The 22961-nt window shown below is 56.9% G+C and overlaps 1 protein-coding gene across 6 annotated transcripts in view; it reads left to right on the forward strand.

Moving 5' to 3' along the window:
* TMCC2 (transmembrane and coiled-coil domain family 2) overlaps nucleotides 1-13229 on the forward strand; it is a 36510-nt gene extending 23281 nt beyond the window's left edge. For 3 of the 6 annotated variants that reach the window (XM_004578716.2, XM_058669075.1, XM_058669079.1), the window contains 3 exons: nucleotides 7479-8419; nucleotides 11567-11702; nucleotides 12013-13229. In XM_004578716.2, coding sequence (XP_004578773.2) covers nucleotides 7479-8419; nucleotides 11567-11702; nucleotides 12013-12324 — 1389 coding nt within the window. In that variant the 3' untranslated portion in view covers nucleotides 12325-13229. Of the gene's footprint in view, nucleotides 1-986; nucleotides 1208-1871; nucleotides 2076-7166; nucleotides 7234-7478; nucleotides 8420-11566; nucleotides 11703-12012 lie in introns of those variants that run through there. The other 3 variants (XM_058669077.1, XM_058669076.1, XM_058669078.1) reach the window with 3 other exon arrangements.
* Nucleotides 13230-22961: the final 9732 nt, after the last annotated feature.

The raw sequence follows: 22961 nt of genomic DNA on the forward strand, positions 1-22961 counted from the left end.
TGGGATCTCATATGGGCACTGGTTCATGTCCCAGTTGCTCCATTTCCCATCCAGCTCCCTTCTTTTGGGCTGGGAAGGCTGTGGAGAATGGCCCAAAGCCTTGGGATCCGACATCCACGTGGGAGACCCAGAGGAGACTCCTGGATCCTGGTTTTGGATTGGCTCAGCTCAGGCCGTTGCAGCTGAACCAATGGATGGAAGAATGGAAGATCTTTCTGTCTTTCCCTCTCTCTGTAAATCTACCCTTCATATATAAGATTTATAAGATTTATCTGTTTATTTGAAAGTGACAGAGAACAGGAGCTAAAGAGAGATCTTCCATCCCCTGGTTCACTCCCCAAATGACCACAACAGCCAGGGCTGGGCTGTGCCAAAGCCCAGATCCAGGGGCTTTATCTGGGTTCTCCCACATGGGTGGCAGGGGCCCAAGCACTTGGGCATCTTCTGCTGTTTTCTCAAGTGCATTAGTAGGGAGCTTAACCACAAGAGGAAGAGCCGGGACTTGAACTGTTGTCCATAAGGGGTGCTGGCAGTGTAAGCAGGCAGTGGCTATTTCATATTCCCTGCTATTTCATAAAGCCAGGCCTGGGTAAATACAAGAGCAGAATCTCTGCTTCCTGGTGGTCACAGGATGCTGCGACTGTTTACAAGTAGCCATTCTGCAAGAAGAGTGTGTCGATGCCAAAGGACAAAATAAGATTGAGTAGAGTGGCTCCAGAAATGGGCCTGTGCAGTGTGCTCTGGCCAGGTACCCATTCTCCCAAACCACAAGTCATCAGCCACCAGGGCTGTGTGTGTACATCAGGAGCCCAGGGCGTGGCAACTCCTGGCCTAGGCGATTGGGGCTGCAAGCCCTGGCACTGGTCCCCAGAGATAGAGTGACATCCTCCTTATCTCCTTGCACCTTCTTGATCCTGGGGCCGCCCCTGCGTGATGCATGATGCGTGATGCGTGGCTACCCTTAGTATTTAAGCCCTGAGTCTCTCTCCAGGCTTAAGTGGGCCTAGAATCTACGTCTTCTATGAACAGTGATTCTGCTCTCCTTGGAGAGCTACCGCTGGAGAGTCCCAGCAGACCTGCCGGGTCACCACAGGCTGCCCTGCCAGGCATCACTGCTTATAGTCTTCAGCTGTGGACCTCTGGCCCCCTCTGCTGGCCACCCACAGGATTTCTAACTGGGACTGTCGGGATGAAGTCCAAGGAGCAAGTGAGTGTTTTCTCAGGGTGGTTTGATCTGGATGGTGGTGGGGGTGGGATGTTAAGCTGGTGGAAAGTGGCCAGAGACTGGATTTCAGAGCCAGGGTCTCTGGGAAGAGGAAGACTCCAGGGAGGCTGGCTGCTCTACAAGCCTTCACAGGCAGGGTGTATGCAGCAGGAGCGGCTGCCTCAGAAGTGATGGTGCTGGATGGTGGGTGGCCAGGGCAGCAGGGAGAGAAGGAGCACTCTGGGTGCAGCTGACCTTATTATGGATCTTCCAGGGAGCCTCCAGGCTGCAGCAGCTTTGGCCTTCAAGGTCAGGGAGGCCTACTTCCTGTCTGAGCTGCAGCAAGGGATCTATGAGACCTTGCTTCTTCTGCGCGTGGCTTGTGGGAGGCTTTTCTGGGCACGTGCAATGGGAGGGATGGAGCAGAGCACCCAGGCGCATGGGTGAGCAGTGCAGGTGCTAATCAACTGACACCTGTCACACCTGGTCCTCTCACCACACTGAGCTCCCAGACATACCAGAGCTTAGGATGGGATGAGGTGCACTTCATTGGAGCGGGCCTCTCCTGCTCAGTGAGGCCCCCCGCCCCCTCCTGCCAGATGGGAAGGGACAGCCCCTGGGTCTCGGGGGAGGGGAAATCTCCCAGACAATCCGCCCTAATCCCCAGCTGGACTGCAGACTGGAGATGGCGGCTCCAGAGCCTGGAGGCTCCGGCACACCTGCTCGCAGACCCCGGCTGCCCGCAGCAAGCCCAGTGCTGCCCAGGGACTGCGACCCTGGAGGCCTGGCCCAGCCCTTGGACCAAGCATGGCGCCTTCGAGCCCCTAGCAGTTTATCCCAGGCGTGGCCTCGAGAGACAGTGCCCACGCAGGTGAGGACTTTTGTGGGTGGGAGGAGAGAGGCTTCCCTGGCAGTGGGGAGGGAGTGTGGGATGGAGAAAGGTGCTACTGCTGTGTGTTGGGGGGTGGCTGCGCTCACGCTCTGGGACCCTCCTTCTCCTGTTATGGTGACAAGGGTGACAAGCGCCTGGAGGGCCGCTTGGGTTCCTTGTGCAGGAAGGCAAGTGAACCCTGGCACAAGCTTCCCCCACCCCTGGAAGCAGTGGTCGCATGGCATGTAGACTGGGTGGGGGCAGTGGATAGAGGTCAGTGGGGTTTCTCAGACTCTTTCTGTCCTTGGAGAAACAGTGACCAGAGCAGGTCAGTAATTTCTGACCCCAGGTGGTCCAAGGAAGCATCCAGGACAGAGCATAACACAGTGGGCAAAGTCCAGGGGAGAGGGCAGCACTGGGGCTCCCGAGGTCTGTGGGTGCAGACAGGAAAGGGCAGGACATCTGAGTGGACAAAGGGGCTTTGTTCTCAGCAGGCAGGGAACCAGGGAAGGGACGGCAGGCGGTGGTACTGACCAGGAGGGAGAGTGGCCCAACAAAAGGAGCCAGGAGCCAAGGGTGAGGCGAGAGGAACCCCTGTAGCCCCAGGAAGTGAGTGACCCTCAGAGGAAGCGGATCCTGCCAGAGTGACGGCTGCTGGCTGTGCTGCCCTGGGCTGGCTGAGGGCTGGCGTGAAGGACAAGTAAGGGGCCATCCAGCCGGCACGCCGTGCTCCCCGAAGTGGCAGGAGATTCCTCAACAACCCCGGCAGACACTCCTGCCCCTTGAATACACAGTGGCAGCCAGGGCCTCTCCCCACTTTTGTCCCAGGTGCCCAAGCCAAAGTGCATATCCTTCCTTGCCCACTGCAGCTGAACCCCTGAGGTTCCCAGCCTGCCTGGAGGGCCCAGGTCAGATGTGATGACACACTCAGAGCTGGCCTGAGCGGCTGCAATAGCCCATAATCAGCAGGTCACAGTGACTGCCTGGGCCATGGTCACCTGCTGGGCTCTGTCATCCCCAGCCCTAGCCCCGGAAATCCAGGCCCTGCTGTCAGGGGGAGTGGCCTGCATGGCCCAGAGCGTGGGAAGGTCAGGGGCATCTGTCCCACCTTCCTAAGGGCAAGCATCGGTACCTTCTTTTCCTCCTCTTGATCCTTCATGCCTGAGAAGGACCTTAAAGCTGTCCAGGGCTGAGCTGGAACTGAAAGGCACCTTCCTTGTCAGCTGCCTGCCTGTTGGGTTTAGCAGGGGTTCTTTGTGAATCTGGGCAGGGATCACAGGTATGACATATGAGATCCCTGCAGGAGTCAGATGTCCCCAGCCCATCCTGCAGAAAGCCTAAGGAGTCTGCGCTGCAAGGGAGGGATCCTGGAATTGCGTGTCACCATGTACATTGCTGGCCTCTTGCATCCTGAAAGCGTACCCCAAGTGCTCCTTGGACCTCTGGGATCCAGGCTGGTGTGCCACGGGAAGCAAGGACAGTCATCCTGTATCCAGCACTAGGTTCCTATGAGGACCCCAAGCTTGGGTCTGCGAGGAGGGTCATGGGAGGCAGGGTGGGGTACCCTGGTCCAGCAACAATTAGGCTCTGGACAAATGCCTAATCTGGCTTCATTTCAGCTGCTGGAGGGAGGGAGGGGAGGTGATTCTTGGATGGAGGGGCACCCCAGGGGTTCGCTGATTGCAGGCAGATCTCCCTGGAGTGGCAAGAGGGGCAGGGAATGCTGGGGCCTCCATGCGTCAGAGAACATCTAGCTCTGTATCATCCAGAACATTTGGCAGCCCTTCCTGGATCTCAGTCCTGCCAGCACAAGGCCTGTGGCCCTGGCCCAGGATGGTGGGGTCCCTGAGGAGAGGGCATGGACAGAGGGTTCCTGATTGCCTGGCGTAGGTGGGGACCGTGGAGCTGCCCTGGCCCCATGTCCTGCCTTAATGCTAACCAAGAAATCTGTCTCCCACCTCGTTCTGTCCTGATGTGTCATTCTGTACAACAGTCTCATCCCCCTCCCCCTTCTCTTTCCTTCCTGAGTTCAAGTGCGATCTCTCCAGGGTGCCTGTGCCTGGGGAAGGAGGTGGGACCAACAGTGCCCTTCCCAGAGCTGTTCTGTGGTTGGAGCTGGACTTGTCGGTCCCAGGCATTGTTGGCCTCCTGGGAGGAAGGGGAGAAAAGGTCCCTGGAGAGCAGGACCCCAGGCCTCTCCACCTGCCACTGTCATTCTTCTTCACAGCCAATAGTGATGCCGATTTCCAGTTGTTACCTGGACAGCTTCACCTCACGGGGTGAGGACTGGGAGGTCTGGTAGTCCCTTTAAGGCTGAGTTGGTGTTGGAGGCCCTGGTGGGCAGGGGCAGGGGCCGAGGGGCTGGGGATCTGAGTTCCCCTCAGGGTTGGAGTTGGTGCTGGAGGCCCAGAGGGTGGGGATGAGGGGATGGATCTTCCTGTGTGCATATAAAGTGCTCCTTGTCCTTGTCCTCCACACCCTAGCAGAGGTGAGTCGGTTGTGTGCCATGTGGGCACACTCAAGTGAGGTCAGCATGGAGTCTGCGCCCAACCTCCGGGACAGGGGTTTTGGTCTGGGCTGGGCTCCCTCCCCTGCTTTCCCAACAGGCAGAATCTGAGGCATAGAGAGGGGCAGCTCCAAATGCCAGCAGGGGTGAACTCAGTCCTGGCCCAGGGTCCTCAGCCAGTCCATGTGTCCCAGTCACTGGTTGCTGGGGGTTGGTTTATGTAGCACTGGATGTTGGGTTCAGCCACCAGAGGGCAGAAACCACCCATAGGAGCTTGCTGGCTCTTAGCCGGCACCCCCACCCACACTTATACATGCACCCCATCTCTCATAACCTTCTGCACCCCAGTGAGGGCATGTGGTTTGTCAGCGTGGGTGGGGTGGGTGACATCTCCATGGAGACCACCAGAATCAAGGCCTTGCCCCGGTTGGGGAAGTTAGAGATGTCACATGGTGATCGGTGACACCCTGGGTGGTGTCAAATGTTGCCACCACTGTTGCCACATTGCTGAGGATTTACACTGTGGTGTTGGGAGGGAGGATGGGCCTGGGGTAAGCCAGCAGACAGGTGGCAGCCCATCACTCCAGCTGCTGTTGGAAATGCCAGCAGCGCTGCCCAACAAACTGCCCCATCCACCCTGACTCCACAGTGAGTGAGGTCAGGCCCAGGTTTTAGAGCCAGCAAGGATGCCAGGGCTAGGTCTTGAGTTGCTAGCTGTATTGTCTTGGGCCCTTTATTCAGTGCCTGTGGGCCTTGGTTTTATCTTGTGCATGCCAGCCTCTAGGATTGCTCCTGGGATGTAGTGAATTTATGTACACCGAACACCAAGGGCTGGGTCAGTAGTAGGAACGATGTTGTCTTTTTGCCAAGGTATTTAGGGCAGTAATGGAAGGGTCCAGAGGCACAGGGAGAAGATGTCGTCTTCCCACCACAGCTGGGCTGTCTCTGGGTGGGGAGAATGTGGTGGGGGTCTTCCAGGAGGAAGAGAAGAAGGGGCAGGGGGAGCAGGAGATCAGCCCCACAGCTTTCCATGCCACTCTCAGACCTCTGGAGAGGCTCTCCTCTTGTTCCTGGGACTTCAGGCTCCCTGCACCTCTGCTTGGCCGTTTGTGAACCAGGCCGTGCTGGGTGGAGGGAGGAGAGGGCCAGGCAGCCAGAGAGCGCGCCCAGCCAACACATGCTCCTCCTAGCCAGTCACATACCCATTTCTCTTCCTTCCTGCCGCTGTTCCTGGGGCGGGGTGGGAAAGGGCGCGGTGGGGAAGACAGACGCTCCCCCTGTGCAGAGAGCAGCAGGTACAGTGATGAGGAAGACAGGATCTGGTGTCCCTGCACAGGGCAGAAGCCTTCTGAGGGAGCTGGTCCTGCTCTTACTGTGAAAGGCTGCATATTGTGCACTGACTTCAATGCGTGTAGCTCTGCCCATGTTGTATAATCCTGCTGGTGTAATCTCATAAGTGAATTGAGGTCAACCTGACCATAGTCGTTTTCTTCCCAAGGGGCATGGAGGGGGCATGGTGCTGCCTTCATTCAGACTGAGCATTCAGTGAGCACCTTCTATAAGCCTTGCACCGTGTTGATTTCTTTCTAGGTGGCATCTTGTAGAACTGCTCAAAAAACGGGCACCCAGCCTGAGGGTCAGAAAAACTGAGAAGGGGCTCTTGGCCATCCTGGCGGAGGACCAGCTGAGAGGGACTTAGTGGGGGAGGGGGAAGGGTAAGACATTACATCACACTCATGGGGGTGGTTATTCAAGAGAGACGGTGGAGTTGAGACTTTGGGCAGAAAAATCAGAAATTGTATGGAGCAGAGCCCTGGGGCCCTGAGAGTATCCGGGGAGACTCATAGCAAGTGTTGGGGGGGCGTCCTAACTTCAGGAGAGACTGTGGAGATCTTAGCCTTGTCCATAGGGGCACCATGACCTGAAAGGCACAGAGAAGCCCCCTCCCCTGTCCCCCGGCTCGACAGATCTTCACGTGCAGCTGTGTTCCAGGCACCATGCACCTTGGCAAAAATCAGACCCAGTGATTCCTGCCTGGAATTGGCACAGGCCATTTCCGCTTCTGCTGGGCTGCTGTCTTTGTGCTTCAGCTCTTCCCCTGCAGACCCCTCGGCCCACCCTTGCCCTCCTGAGAGGCTGACCCAGCCCTGTCCAGGGTGTACTATGTGTAAAAATACATGAAGTTGAGCCACTTCCTGTGGTTTCCAGTGTTGCATGGTGATAAGACATCGGGCGCTGGGCTGTAGGCAGACCTTGCAACAGGCAGGGCGACCGTGCCCTAGGAGAGCTGGGCCCCCCGGCCAGCCCAGCTCAATAGCCCTGGCCCTCCCGGGCTTTCCTATCATCCGTGGCCTTTGCTTCCTTTCTCTTCCTGCCCCCTCCTCTCTGTTTCTCCTCTTCCTTCATCACCCCAAGTTTTGTGCCACCCCTGATGTGCTTAGGGGGTGCTGAGGGGGCTGTCATTTTCCTGCTTGGACCTTTGTCCTTGCCCCAGATCCCAAACCAGCCCCTGCTTCCACTGGGCAGTGACCACAGTCTCCAGGGACCTAGCCAGCAGATGGGTGGACCAGCGGGTGGTTGGGTATTTGTCTCCCAGCCCTGGGAGATGTCATGAAGCGGAAGAGGCTGCTGAGCATTCCAGGCAGCTGGAAGGTAACGGAAGGGCCAGGAGGCTGGCTGATCGCCTGCTCTGGGCTGTGTTGACAAGATAGGGAGGTGGGGGCCCAGAATGCGGGCATCCGGGCAGCAGCAGGGTGGAGGGTGGTTGGAGAAGTAGAGCCAAGTCCAGAGAGCCTGTTTGTCTCATTCCTGAAATATCACCCGGAGAACCCCGGGGCGGGGAGGCCTTCAGTAGCCCACAACTTATCCCAGTCTCCCTCTGTCTTTTCCTGCCTCAGGTTGACAAGGGAGATGCGACCACCCTGAACCTCCCTACCGGCTCCAGCCATGGGGACTCTGATGGCCCCATCTGCCTGGACGTGCCGGAGGGGGCGCCGGACCCCCAGCGGACCAAGGCCGCCATCGAGCACCTGCACCAGAAGATCCTGAAGATCACGGAGCAGATCAAGATTGAGCAGGAGGCGCGGGACGACAATGTGGCCGAGTACCTGAAGCTGGCCAACAACGCCGACCGGCAGCAGGCGTCACGCATCAAGCAGGTGTTCGAGAAGAAGAACCAGAAATCAGCCCAGACCATCGCGCAGCTGCACAAGAAGCTGGAGCACTACCGCCGGCGCCTGCGGGAGATCGAGCAGAACGGGCCCTCACGGCAGCCCAAGGATGTGCTACGGGACATGCAGCAGGGGCTGAAGGACGTGGGCGCCAACGTGCGCGCTGGCATCAGCGGCTTCGGCGGCGGCGTGGTGGAGGGCGTCAAGGGCAGCCTCTCCGGCCTCTCGCAGGCCACGCACAGCGCCGTGGTGTCCAAGCCGCGGGAGTTCGCCAGCCTCATCCGCAACAAATTCGGCAGCGCCGACAACATCGCCCACCTGAAGGACCCGCTGGAGGACGGGCCCCCCGAGGAGGCGGCCCGGGCGCTGAGTGGCAGTGCCACGCTCGTGTCCAGCCCCAAGTATGGCAGCGACGACGAGTGCTCCAGCGCCAGCGCCAGCTCAGCTGGAGCTGGCAGCAATTCCGGGGTGGGGCCAGTGGGTGCTCTGGGAAGCCCCAAGTCCAACGTGCTCTACGGAGCCCCTGGCAACCTGGACGCTGTGCTAGAGGAACTGCGAGAGATCAAGGAGGGCCAGTCGCACCTGGAGGACTCCATGGAGGACCTGAAGACCCAGCTGCAGAGGGACTACACCTACATGACCCAGTGCCTGCAGGAGGAACGCTACAGGTGGGTGCCAGTTAGGCACAGGTTTCAGGCTCGGGGCTGTGCAGGTAATGGGAGGAGTGTGTGGGAGGTGCCCTTGTCCTTACTGGGCAAAGTTGTCTCAGGATGCTCTGACCACTTGCTGCTGTTGCATTGAGGAAAGGGAGGCAGGGAGAACACCAGGCCACTGGGGTTCAGACCCCGGCTCTGTCCTGGAGTGGCACTGACAGCAAACTGGTTCACACCTGTGCACCTGTTCACGCTGGTGCAGCGGGCATCATCCTTGTCATGGGGGAGAGTCAGTGTGTGTCCGTCTGCAGCCTGGTGAGCTAAGGCAGCCTGTGGAAACCCCGGGTAAGAGGTTCTGCTCCCCTGCCTCACACAGCTTCCAGCTCATATGATTTACTGTCACCTGCCACCTGGAGGTTGGTCGCCAGATCTGGGGGGTATCTCCTGAGTTGGCAATTCTTAACATTTGGAAAGTAGAGATTGTATAAACTTTTCCTTATTTACCAGGGTATTTCAAAAAGCTTGTTGAAAATAGAGTTTAGAGTTTGTTTTTGGTTGAAAATAAAATATTTGAGGACCCAGCATGGTAGCCTAGTGGCTAACAGTCCTCACCTTGCATTCGCCAGGATCCCATATGGGCGCTGGTTCTAATCCCGGCAGCCCCACTTTCCATCCAGCTCCCTGCTTATGGCCTGGGAAAGCAGTTGAGGACAGTCTAAAGCCTTGGGACCCTGCACCCCATGTGGGAGACCCAGAGGAAGCTCCTGGTTTCTTGCTTGGGATTGGTTCAGCTCTGGCCGTTGCGGACACTCAGGGAGTGACTCAGTGGACGGAAGATCTTCCTCTCTGTCTCTCCTCTGTATATATGACTTCCCAATAAAAATAAATAAATCTTTTTAAAAAATAAAAAATAATAATAAAAATAATTTTAAAATTTGAAACCCACACATACAAAGGGTCTTCAGAATGTTCATGGGAAATGTGTATTGTGCAAGAAGAAATGCGCCAAGTCAGTGGGCATGCTGTTCTCAGTCCTTGCTGCTAATCCGGCTCCTGCTAATGCTCCTGGAAGGCAGAGGATGGTGGCCCAAGCACTTGCGCCTCTGCCAGACACATGGAAGACCAGGAGTGCCAGGGTGCTGCCTTTGGCTTGGCCCAGCCCTGCCCATTGTGGCTGTTTGAGGAGTAAACCCATGGATGGAAGATTCTCTCTTTCTCCTTCCCTCTGTCACTGTTTCTTTCAAATCAATCAGTCCATCTTTAACTTGTTTATTTATTTATTTATCTATCTATATTGGAAAGTCAGATATACAGAGAGGAGGAGAGACAGAGAGGAAGATCTTCCGTCTGATGGTTCACTCCCCAAGCAGCCGCAATGCTTGGAGCTGAGCCAATCCGAAGCCAGGAGTCTCCTCCGGGTCTCCCATGCGGGTGCAGGGTCCCAAAGCTTTTGGGCCATCCTCAACTGCTTTCCCAGGTCACAGGCAGTGAGCTGGATAGGAAATGGGGCTGCCGGGATTAGAACTGGCACCCATATGGGATCCTGGTGCATTCGAGGTGAGGACCTTAACCGCTACGCTAACGTGCTGGGCCCAATCTTTTCTTTTTTTCCTAAAGATTTATTTATTTATTTATTTAATATAAAGTCAGATATACAGAGAGGAAGAGGGACAGATAGGAAGATCTTTCGTCCAATGATTCACTCCCCAAGTGACTGCAACGGCCGGTGCTACGCCGATCCGAAGCCGGGAACCAGGAACCTCCTCCAGGTCTCCCACGCGGTTGCAGGGTCCTAAAGATTTGGGCCGTCCTGAACTGCTTTCCCAAGCTTTGGGCCGTCCTCGACTGCTTTCCCAAGCTTTGGGCCATCCTCGACTGCTTTCCCAGGTCACAGGCAGGGAGCTGGATGGGAAGTGGAGCTGCCAGGATTAGAACCGGCGCCCATATAGGATCCCGGCGCGTTCAAAGTGAGGACTGTAGCCGCTAGGCCACGCTGCCGGGCCCTGGGCCCAATCTTTAACTTGTTTTTTAAAAAGATTATTGTTATTAGAAAGGCAGATGTACAGAGATAGAAGGAGAAACAGAGAGATCTTCCATATGTTGGCTTACTCCCCAGGTGACTGTAACGACCAGAGCTGGGCCAGTCGGAAGCCAGAAGCCAGGGGCTTCTTCTGGACCTCCCAAATAGGTGCAGGTCCCAAGGCCTTGGACCGTCTTTCACTGTTTTTCCAGGCCGTAAGCAGGGAGCTGGATGGGAAGTGGAGTAGCCAGGACTCGAACTGGTGCCCATATGGGATGCTGGCATTGTAGGTGGAGGCTTAACTTGCTATGCCACAATATTGGCCTCAATCTTAAGCTTTTTTGTCTGGCCACAAACCTTTGGAAATGCCACATAGGTAAGGTGGGTTTACAAGATACTGCCTCCCAGCCAATGCTCCCCTCATCACAGTCACTTTTTATTTTTAAGATTAATTTTTTTAAAAAGTCAGATATACAGAGAGGAGGAGAGACAGAGAGGAAAAGCTTCCATGCATTGATTCACTCCCCAAGTGGCTGCAACAGGCTGGAGCTGAGCCAATCTAATGCCAGGAGCCTCTTCCAGGTCTCCCAGGCGGGTGCAGGGTCCCAAGGCTTTGATCGTCCTTGACTGCTTTCTCAGGCCACAAGCAGGGAGCTGGATGGGAAGTTGGGCCACCAGGTTCAAAACCAGTGACCATATGGGATCCAGTGCGGCAAGGCGAAGACTTTAGCCACTAGGCTACTGAGCAAGCCCCACAGTTATCTTTTGTGAAGGGCTTGCGTCTGCTGCTCCCCAGGCCTGGCCCTCCAGGCAGCATCTGAGCCCAGAGTTGAGCCAGTCCATCTCTAACACCTTCTTTCCCACACTGTGTGTGACCCTGGGCAGTCCCCTTACTTGCTGTGTATTCCCAGCTGTAAAATGGGCACAAAGCATCCTCATCTTGCGCGGTGGTGCTGAGCAGCGCGGGGCAGCTGTGGGTCACTTGCTCAGCACAGGACCTGCCTGTGAGAAGTACGCTGTGAACAGTGGCTTCTAGTGGACATGGGCGGTGTCACAGTCAAGAGAGTGAATGAGCCGGTCCTGGGGAGGCCCAGCAGCCCAGCTGGCACAGCTTCAGCCTGCCCGCCCCTCCCCTACACCAGGTACGAGCGGCTGGAGGAGCAGCTGAATGACCTGACTGAGCTCCACCAGAACGAGATGACTAACCTGAAGCAGGAACTGGCCAGCATGGAGGAGAAGGTGGCCTACCAGTCCTACGAGAGGGCGCGGGACATCCAGGTCTGTGGGGGTTGGCATCACACCCAGTGGACGGCACGGGCTGCTTAGGTCCACGTTGGGTGGGGGCAGGAAGGAGGCAGGGCCAGGGTTTAGCACTATGCAAAGGCAGCCCACCTCTTTGAGGGCAGCCTGTAGATGAATGACTGGCATTTTGGGGGGCTCCAGCTTGTTAAGGAAAAGGCGGGGGTGGGGAGAGAGAGAGAGAGCACGTGTCATCAAGGACCCTGGCCCTGGGGGAGGAGGAAGCACCCTATGGGTCACCACCTGCTGGCCCCGCCCACTCTGAGCTCCCCTGCACCCGCCCCTGCAGGAGGCCGTGGAGTCCTGTCTGACCCGCGTCACCAAGCTGGAGCTGCAGCAGCAGCAGCAGCAGGTGGTACAGCTGGAGGGTGTGGAGAACGCCAACGCACGGGCGCTGCTGGGCAAGTTCATCAACGTGATCCTGGCGCTCATGGCCGTGCTGCTGGTGTTCGTGTCGACCATCGCCAACTTCATCACGCCGCTCATGAAGACGCGCCTGCGCACCACCAGCACCGCCCTCCTGGTCCTCACCCTCTTCCTGCTCTGGAAGCACTGGGACTCCATCACCTACCTCCTGGAGCACGTGCTGCTGCCCAGCTGAGGGCCTTGCCCAACCCCTCCGTGCTGCCTGCCTGGCCCGTGCTGGCCACAGGGGAATCCCCAGTGCCTGCGACTTCTTTGTGTGTCTAGTTTGGCCTCTGTCTCCCAGCAGCCCCAGCCCCTCCTCTGTACCTGCTTCTGTCTCACATCTTCTCCTGGCCCCAAAGGGGCCCTGGTTGGAGCCGGTGGGGACCCTGGGACTGCATCGTGAGTTACCTTCTCACGAAGACATCTCCCAGCCAAGTGAGGGGTGCCCAGGGTCTGGAGGGCTACAGGGAGGAGGAAAGCTCAGGCCCCCAGCCCACCTCTTCCAGGACTGGTGAGAGGCTGGCTCCCTGGGGAGCCAGTGAGCATGGCCTGTCTTTGCGTTTCCCTACCCACCTGTCTGCCCGTCACTGGATCTGCCATTTTCAGGGAAGCAGTCCCCAGGGGCTGCGGCCTCAGCCTAAGCCCTGAGGCCTCCAAGGTCTCTGGGAGCACACTGGGTTCTGTGTATTTATTTATTTGTTCCCTTGTCCCTTGCCCACATCTTCCCCGCCAACCTTGGTTGGGGAGGGGAGGGCCCACACTGACCCTCTCTGCAGCTGGGGTTCTTCTGGGCATCTCCATACCACGTGGCCTCTGCCTGCTCAGGCTGAGGGGCAGGGCCAAGCAGGGGCGTGGCCTCTCTTTTATATGTCTATTTATTTTGTACATGTGTGCCCGTGTGGAGGAGGATGCCTGCCACTTTATTTTTGTAAGGCTCCGGATTGTTGTGTATGGTTTCTGTTCACATCCCACTCTCCCCATGGCCACTACCCAGCAGAGGGAATTTCTTGGGAAAGGATCCAGGTCCCCAAGATGGGGAGGGCAGTGCCTGTGGCCGCTGTGCACCTGCCCAGGAAATAAACACCCTCTCAGTTTTCACATTGTCCTGTCTGGCCTTGACTGATTGATCAGCTGCACAACTATCCAGGATTCTCTCCCTGGCGGCAAGACCTCACTTTTTGGCCTGAAGTACTCTTCCTCCAGGATCCTCCCACCTGGATTTGCGAAGCCGGAACCCTAGCCTCAGTGATGCTATAGTGAGAGGTGACTTCTACCCAGTCCCAGCCCTTCTGGAACACTTCCAAGATAGTCTAACTAGCAGCAGGTGATCAGGGCCCCGGACGACAGCAGTTATGCCCAAGTGTGGCCACAAGAGGGCAGCAGAGTCCGGACGACTCCATTTCCATCCAGGCTGGCAGTTTAGCGGTATGGATGCCAGCACCTGGCACAGAACGTCTGTTCTCTAGGAGCTGGCCATTTCTCCACACAATGCCTGTAGCACCCATTCCTGAGCGTTCCCCCAGAAGGCACCTGGGGAAATTCTGGGTTCACAGCAGAATCCCTCACAAGTTGGGGGGAGCCCCTTAATTTCCCTCCTGGGAGGAAGAGAAGATGCTAGCCTCTGGAAAGTGAGGTCTGGAGGGCTTATGAGCAAAGCACATGCCCCAGAGCCCAGAATCAGCACACCTGCATCAACACACACACACACACACACACACAAACACACACACACACCTGCCACAGTCCCCACACCTGTAGCATGCTGGGAGCTGTCCCTGCTCAGGATCCAGGCAGTCTGCAGTCAGCTACAGCTGTCCCTGAGTCCTGGGGCTTGAGGAGACCCTGGGAGGCAGGACTAGTGCCCTCCCCAGGCAAGAGAGGATGTAGCCAGTGCTGCCATGGCACACAGGGCAGCTCCAGCAGTTCCTATTCATGGCTCACAAGGCAGGAGTCTCACCAGGTGACCTTGTGGGGCCTACCAACAGTGCCACACGTCACGCCACCCTTGGGGGCCCCAGGTGGCCAGGAGCCCACATTCCTGGGCCCCAGGTGGGGGGTGGCTGCTCTGCCTGAAGACATTTCCCACATTCCTTCTCAAGGTCGGTGTTTTCCCTGATAGGCTCTTAAATGTCACAGCCAGCCGCAGCCACTGTAGCGGGGGCAGCAAGCGAGCGTCATTCTTGGCTGATCCCAAGTCTGCAAGGCCAGCAGTTCAAGGTGGGGGGCGGTGAGCCCCAGTTGCCTGGGGTCATCTTCGGCCAGAACTTCTGGCCTGTGTTTGTCTCATCAGGACGCTCAGACGCCTGGGAAGAGCCCGCCTGTCTGGGAGCTGGAGGCTGTCCTTCCGAGGGTCAGCAGGGTGTCCTGGGTGTAGATCTGAGCTTCTTCCATGGAAAGGGAGTGAATCACTCCTTTCCGTGCCGGGGTTCGTGGGGTGAGACACTGAGTCATGGATGACCCCCGTGGAGGCCTACCCAGATGGCCCATCTTCCATCCTCCCTGACGCCTTCCATCCTGTAGGGCCCAGCTACACCTGGGCAGGCAGAGGGCTCAACCAGTCCGGGGTACTGCTCTACAGGCAGCTGAACAAGGTGAGCAGAGCTGCGCCTCCCTGCAGCCTTATGACAACCTTGCACTTCTAGCAGCTGCAGCCTCAGCCAGCCCCAAACAGGCACTCAACACAGGCCACAGGCTGGGGGGCACTGGAGCCATTCTGTGCTGGGGGGTGCGGTTTAGAAAGAGGAAGAGTCCCCTCATCCAGATACTGGGAGTGGTCTTTGGGGCAGGACCTGCCAGATACAGCTCCTGCAGTCCCAGCAGCAGAAAGATTGCCCTGATTCAAGCGCTGAGGATGAGCCCTGGGGGTGGTCCCTGGAAGGCCATGGCTTCACCCAGGGCTGCCCCCCTCCTCACTCCTGCCACAGAGGTGCCAAGTGCAGGCACTGAGGCGCCTTATGCCAGCCTCGCAGGAGTGAGCAGGGCTCAGGGTAGCCTGGTGGGTTGAATCAATCCCTACTCCCTCTACACACAGCCTCTCTGCCCCAGGCACCAGGAGCCTGCTCATGCCCAGGGGCCTCTCAGCCAAAAACAATCTGAGCACCAAGAGGCCAGGGTCAGCTTAGGAGAGGGTGAACAAGACCTGCCCAGGCCGACTGCTACGACCCTGGCTCTGTGTCCAGGTCCAGGGCAGGAATCAATGCCAGGGGCCTGGGTTGGAATACAGGTTGCTGGGGCCTAGGTCTTGTTTCCCCATCTGAAACACAGGCTGGTACCCTTGCTACCTACACAGCAAGCAGTGGTAAGGCCTTGAGATGCCACATATGGGTTCCTGTCTCCTGGCACCAACACATGTGTCCCCAGAAGCAGGATGCTGCCCAGCCATCTGGTTGCCCCAGAAGAACAGAGTTCAGGGAGTGGCCTGCAGTGAGCCCTTCCAGCCTGCAGGCTGGCAGCCATCCTGCAGACGGACACAGAGTGGGGAGCTGGGCCCCCAGCAGGCCTGCTAGAACTGTGAGTGGGAGGGGAGTGTCTGGGACCTGCCCCAGCATGTCTAGGCCCACTGGCAGGTCTTGAGTCACCCAGCCAACCACAAGGGCAGTTTGGTGGGGACCGCGTCACTGCCTCCCAGGCACGGACCTCCTTCCTGTGGTACCGCCTTCCTGGAGTACCCCCACTCCCAAAGGTGAGCTGCCTGGGTGAAGTACCCTGGCCCAGGGGTACCCAACCAGCCATCTCAGTCATGGCCCTGACTCCTGGCAGACTCCACGGACCTAGGTGCCGGGGTTCCATGGCTGGCCCCCCACCCAGCTGAAAGCTTCCTTGGGGTCCCCCCTTTGCTCCTCTCTGGCCAGGTCAAGGTCTCTGACTGGCAGGTGTGGGTACTCTATTCTCAGGGCACCTCAGCCCAGGTTAGAACGTGGCGGCTAGCCCCGGGGGCTGGGTCTCCCATCAGGTCCAAGGCCCCGGAATGGGTCACTACATGGACACCTACCAGAGCATCACCGGGACAGAGGCCGATCTGTGAAGACCTCGGTCTCCTCCCCTTCCCTTGTCAGCCAGATGAGGTAAAGCAAGTCCGGGGCTGAGCTGCTGGGGAGGAAAGGGCTCTCCTCATCTGGTCTCAGAGCCCTGCTCACTACTAGGGAGCCAGAAACCCACAGTGAGAGCCGCAAACCATCCCCAGAAACCCAGAGAAGATGATAACACTATCCTACCCTCACAGGAACATGGGTAGGTGCCTGTGTGTGCACCGGAAACACATACACACGTGCACACACAGGTACACTTATGCATCCACAGGCTCAGGCGTCAGAACAGCGCAGCCCCACCCAGAGGGCAGGACCACCCTTCCCCGCCCAGGGCATTCCAGGGATGGGGACTTCAGAGGGTGCTGTGTGCCCCTGAAGATTCAGAATGAAGGGGAGGGAAACATTGGGGGAGAGGAGTGCCACACCACACGCTCCTGAGGAGCTGGGAGCCCCAGAAATCTGGGGACTCAGAGGTGCAGGGCAACTGAGGACCAGCAACCAAGAGGCTGGCACAGCCTGGGTCTCAGGGATGTTGGAGAAAAGGACAGTGTGACCTACTTGAAGACAGACAAGAGCCAGGGTGTGTGATGGGCAGGGAAACCACCAGAGTTGTCCAGCGCAGGCCAAGGGAGCTGCAGATGAGTGATGGAGCTGGGTTGGGGCTTCACTGGCCTCCCGTGGGGTGGGGCTGAAGATGAAAGAGATGCCAGAGGCCCCTACAGGGCTGGGCAAGGCCTTGGGGTTACCCAGGAGGTGGCCACACATACACACCCACACGCACGTGAGCATACTACACACTCACTTGATTGCATGGGAGGGTGTGGGAGGCCCCACCCCAGCCACAGGCTGGGCCCTTTTGCTGTCTGGGGCCTCACAGCTACCAAGTGTCCTAATTAATTTTATTCTCACGATAACCCTGGAGGGCAGCCAGAGAGGTGAACGCAGGCCCTGGCCAGGGTCTCTCTCCACTTCCAGGCTTCCAGTCCTCCCAGGAGCTAGCAACGGCCAGGAGTCAGGCGCTCTGAGATCCCACACCTTCCTGCTCCAGACACAAGGCTGGGCCCCTGGGACAGCAGCTCTTCACATCCTCGTGTGAATTAGTAGCTGTCCTCCAGCATTTTTCCAGCTCTGTGGGAGGCAGGAGGTTGGAATGTTGAGAAAGCCACTTTCAGAGAGGAGAGGAGAAACACTGGAGAAACACAGCCCAGGGGGTGTGACTCTCTTGGCCTGAGGTGGTTCTTTGCTCCAGGAGCTTAGCCCCCCACCCCTCCGCCAGGGGGCGGAAGGCTGGCCATCCCAGGGGGCCACCCACCCATCTGTTCATCAGCCAGACTGGTCTTCTGTTGTGTAGCAGACATGCAGGATGTGGGCTAAGCCAGATAAGTTCTCCTGGAACCTTGACATCTGTCTGGAAAAAGTGGAAACAGTCAAGGACAGTGTGGCTGTGGGTCAAGGACCTAAGCCCGAGCCTACACAGCGCAGCTGACTGCAGGGGAGGCCAGAATGGGTTTGCAGGGAGGTGAAGTGAAAACTTGTTTGCTCCTCACAAGCCTGCCGCCTGCCCCAGCGGTCCCCAGAGACTTCCAACCAGGATGTCCTTGTCATGTCCTCATTTAGGCTGCCCTTGGCCAGCCCATGCCTGCTACACCTGAAACTGTCCTGATGACCCAGCCTCTCTTATACCCCCTCACCATAGCAATCAGACAATATCTGGAGCCCAAACTCCCATTACACAGAGGCCCAGAAAGGGGCTTGCACAGGATGAAGACACCAAGGCCAGCTCCCCTGGGGCACACACCTGGAGAGGTGGCATGGAGGGAGCCTGTCCTCCAAGGTCAAGAAGGGACAAGCAGACAGTATGCAGGCAGGCAGAAGGAGGCCAGACTCCACCTGACACTGGACTCTGGAGCCAAGCCGAAGACAGAGGGGGGTGCCAAGGCCAGAGGTCGCCCCTGAGCCCCACAGCACTGTTAGTCCATCTGACTGCACTGTCAGCATTTGAACTCTCAATAAACACATGGGAGAGTCCAGTCCCTGGCTGCCCTAGCCGTGTTTCAAGGACTCAGTGGTCACTCGAGGTCAGTATCTGCTACACTGGGTGGCACTGGCCTGAACATGGTCGGATACTGCTCACAGAAGGCACACCATAGGTGCCGCCCCTGCCCGTACTTGGGGCTTTTGACACATGTCCTTCTGGTCTCCTTGGAAAGAAACTTGAAATGTGCATGCAGCGTCCCAACACACCATGCAAGCGCTTTGGGATAACAGGGAGCAAAACCTGTCCCCAGTGCCATCCCCACCCCCCACTGGGAGGCTTGGCACACACTCACTCTGCAGGCACCAGGAACTCCATTCTGTTGATGCCCCCACCTGTGACTCAAGATGTCCAGTCCCTCCCTTCCAGTGGGGGTCCTTGGACAGCTCCTGGCTTCAGAGAAGCCTGAAGCCTCAGTTTCCCCAAATGGGTAACCGTGGCATCTTGGCAGTCTATGTTTTTGTGACCTCTCCCCCAGGAGACATCAAGGACCTGGACTTGGCTGGGAGCAGGAAGAGGCGCACCAAGCCGTGGTGGGACAGGCGTTGACCAGCTGTCTGCCGGCTTCACCAGGGGCCCTGAGGGAGGGCGCGGTGCCCGCCCAGCCTGCTGAGCCAGGGCAGGTTTGCAAAGAGGTTTAGGAAGGGTGTGGTGGGGATACTGGGTCTCCTGGCTGTCTTGCACTCTCCTGCCACGCCTGCCAGCTTCCTCTGCCCAGCCAGCCAGGGCAGGCTAGCCCCTCCCTGGGGGCCTCCCGGCACCACTGTGTGACCTTTCCCAGTTCCCCCAGCAGGGTGTGAGCTGAGCTGGACACACACTGCCCACTGCAGGCCCAGCCTCAAGGTGGTGTGCAGGGAGCACACTGCAGCCAAATCCCATTCACCCCAGAGCTGGGAGGATAAAGGTGAGATACTTTTCCTCACAGCTCCGGTTGGTCACTCCTGGGTCTCCCCATCCTCCCTCCCAGAGCCAGTGGGCCAGATAATGGCCTTGATGACTCATCTGCATGCCATCTTCCTGTCTCCACCCCTCTGGCCCAGCCCAGGACAGTCCAGCATGTCCCTTATGTGGCTGAAGATCAGCCTTTCATGGTGGCCTCCTCCCATAAGCCTGTCCTCTGGGATCTCAATCAGGACCAGTGAGTTGTGTGGAGGAGGAGGGGAATCCAGGTGACCACAGCTGATCCAGGTGCTCAGAGCGGACAACCAGGGTCCACACACATATGCCACCCTCAAGCACTGTCCTTTCTCCATCCCTCCTGTCAGACAGCATGTATTCCCTCTGCCTGAGATATATTCCAGTGGGCAGTGGGGAATCCCTTCCCATCCTCCCTGCTGAGACAGAGCTGTCTGTTAGAAAGCCTCTCCTTCAGCCGAATGTCTACCCACCTCCCTATAAGACCTTCTAAGCAACAAACCCTTCAGTCCACATCCAGTCCCCATCCGCCCTATATTCTTTGCTTAGAACCAAACACCTTCTCATCTGCCCAACAGCTTAGCCCTGGGAAAACACTTCCGTTCATGCCCACTGTCCTGACAGTCATAGCTGGCTCCAAACTTGGGGCTCCAGCTGAGCTCAGGCCAGAAGAGGGTGGTTCTGTGAGCCTGCATGGGTACACCCGTGAACCTAGTTATCTCGCCATCTGTGCTGTCTGTGTCGAACCCAGGGTCATGCAGCCTGTGTGCCGCTGCCCCTAAGAATCCAGGGGCCCCTCTGCCTGGATGGGGAGGGTACGGTTCTTGGCTATGACCCTCCATGCAGGGTACCATAGTGGCTCTTAACAGGTTTCCAGCTGAGGGACTTCCTGGGGGTCTGATGAAAATTGTGCTCTGCTCTTACAAATTCTGCACCTGACCCCAGGTTAGGACCTCCCACAGGGAGGCTGATGCTTTTAAAATCCGCTCCAGACAGTCCCGTTCAAACCACCGGGTTCAGGACAAATTCACAGTGACAACTCTTGCCCCCAAGACACGTTTCCCAGACATGGTCTTGGATGGATTCTAAATGAACAAAGGAGAGTTAAAGGCCCACAAGGGCCCAGGGACTTGCCCAAAACCACAGCCAGTCTGGGCAGGGCCTCTTCTACCCATGGGGGGGCCTCTAGGCAGCCCAGGCCCTGTCTGCCTACCAGCAGGAAAGATACAGAAAAGGCTGCACTTGACCGTGGGGCAGACTGGGCTGGACTGTGTTCTGTGGAGACACACCCAGGCTGGCCTGTGTGCTGAGCTGTGCTTTAGCAGACTGGGGCACAGGCAGAGACAGAGCCAGGCTGTGGCTTATGAGATGGAAGAGAAGGAGGGCAGAGAGAAGAGGAACAGATGGCTGGCGAGGGAGGTACAGGTGGCAGGGCCGCAGGTTGAATCAGTGTGAGATTTGCACCAAGGCCCCAGCTCCATTTGACGGGCTTCCTCTGTCCCCATCAGACCCTTCTGCAGTTTGTGGCCAGAGCGGTTGGAGCCCTGGATCCAACTCAGTATGTCATTCAGGCCACTGCAGAAGGAACTCAGTTCACACAGACTCCAGTGGGCACCACACAGCGAAGCAATGAACAAGTTGCCTCCACTCATTATGTGACATTTGTCATCCAAGAAAGGCCAACCTCTCCCCACTGCACCTCCCCCCTGCCTCTGCCTCTGCCACTCTGAAGAGTTTCTACCATTTTTCCCTGCTGGGATGGGTAAGGGAGAAGGTTCGTGAAAGAACACTGTCCCTTTTATATCTTTTCCCAAACTAGATGGTTTCCCTTTGGTCCAGAAAGTTGGCAAGATGTCCGGCAGGACACAGAGTATAGGCCCTGGCCCTGGGGTCAGCTGTATGATTTTCTATATATTCCTCTTGGTTTGTAGCCTGGGCTGGGGCTGGGGCGGGAGCAGAGGTGGGGGCAGGGGGAGCTACAGAGAAGCAAATTCAGGTTTGCAGGGGCTGGGCCTTCAATGACGAGAGCTTATCGCCAGGAAGTCCAGGTGCCTCTTGAGGCTTTGCATGGCTGCTCTGCTAGACTCCAGGCTCCAGGGTGCAGGAGCTACATTCGAGATTCCCAGGGCCTGATGCCATGTCAAGCACATAGTCAACATCCAGTAAGTGTTGGAGAAAAATCAAGGTAGGGCCAGCATTGTGGCGCAGCTAGTTAAAGTCACCACCGGCATCCCATATTTGAGTGTTGGTTTGCTCCACTTCCTGTTCAGCTTCCTGCTAATGCACATCAGATGGCAGCGGAAGATGGCACAAGCAGTTTTGACCTAGACGCAGTTCCATGCTCCTGGCTCCTGGCGTTGGCTTAGCACTGATGTTATAGCCATCTGGGGAATGAATCAGTGGGTGGAAGATCTCTCTCCTTCCATCTCTGTCACTCTGTTTTTCAAATAAAAATTTCAAAGCACACCACACCCTCTGTACGAGCCTGATTTCCAGGGCACTGTGTTTCTCTCAATAGCAAGAACTCCTAGAGATTCTTATGCTGACCAGAGCAGGACTGGTCCCTGGTCCTTGCTCTTCCAAGCTCTCTCTCTGCTGTGGCCTCAGTCCCCCCTACTGTGCTTGCACGTGCCCCACCCACATCTCAAGATTCACTCCAGATGACCCTCAACCCAGGCACATGCACACAAGTTTAGCAGAGCGGGAAGGGATGACCTCACTGCCTTGTGGTTCTTAGGGTTTTTTGTTTTTTTTTTTAATCCTCCAGGGGTTTCAGTTCTTCCCCCACCCCCCTTCCCAGCCTACACTCCACCCATCCAAGGTCACTTCCTCCTTTTAGCAACAACACTCACACCCCAGTTTCACTTTCTATAGTTTTTGCTCATCCTGCCTGGGTTTCTGGGGCCCAGCCGCAAACCGCAGGCCTAAACATTCAGAGGCCTGCTCCAAGTCCTCAGACACATCCACCAAAAGTGCAAGCCACCCCATGCACTCCTCCTCCCCGTCTCAGAATCCCAGTGTGTGACTCAAGTTCTTCCTTTTGTCTCACCTAAATCTTTCTAGCTGTGGAGTTTCCCAGATTCAACGAACAAACATGCAAAGATACCCCCTTTAAAATTGAATTCCAGATAACCAACAACTCATTTTTAAAGTCAAACATGTCTCAACCAATGTGATGCTAAGAAATTACTCATTGCTGGTCTCAAAATTCTCAAAAAATTCAAATGGACAATCCCACCTACTGTGTTGCTTCTCACACAAGTTTTCAGGCATTTTAAAAAAGGATTTATTTGGGGCCCAATGCAATAGTGTAATGGCTAAAGTCCTGACCTTGCATGTGCTGGAATCCCATATGGCCATTGGTTCGTGTCCCAGTGGCCCTTCTTTTCATCTAGTTCCCTGTTTGTGGCCTGGGAAAGCAGTCGAGGATGGCCCAAGGCCTTGGGACGCTGCATCTATGTGGGAGACCCAGAAGAGGCTCCTGGATTCTGGATTTGGATAGGCTCAGCACTGGCTGTTGTGGCTGTTTGAGGAGTGAACCAGTGGATAAAGGATCTATCTCTCTGTCTCTCCTCCTTTCTGTAAATCTAATCTGCCTTTCCAATAAAGGTTTATTCATTTTTATTGAAAAGTCAGATATACAGAGATGAGGAGAGGCAGAGAGGAAGATCTTTCGTCTGCTGATCCACTCCCTAAGTGGCTGCAATGACTGGAGCTGACCTGGTCTGAAGCCAGGAGCCAGGAGCTTTGGGCTGTCTTCACTGCTTTCCAAGGCCACAAGCAGGGGACTGGATGGGAAGTGGAGCAGGCAGGATACAAACTGGTGCCCATATGGGATCCTGGTGCTTGCGA

This window comes from Ochotona princeps, chromosome 10, assembly GCF_030435755.1.
Source record: "Ochotona princeps isolate mOchPri1 chromosome 10, mOchPri1.hap1, whole genome shotgun sequence".
Classification (NCBI taxonomy): Eukaryota; Metazoa; Chordata; class Mammalia; order Lagomorpha; family Ochotonidae; genus Ochotona; species Ochotona princeps.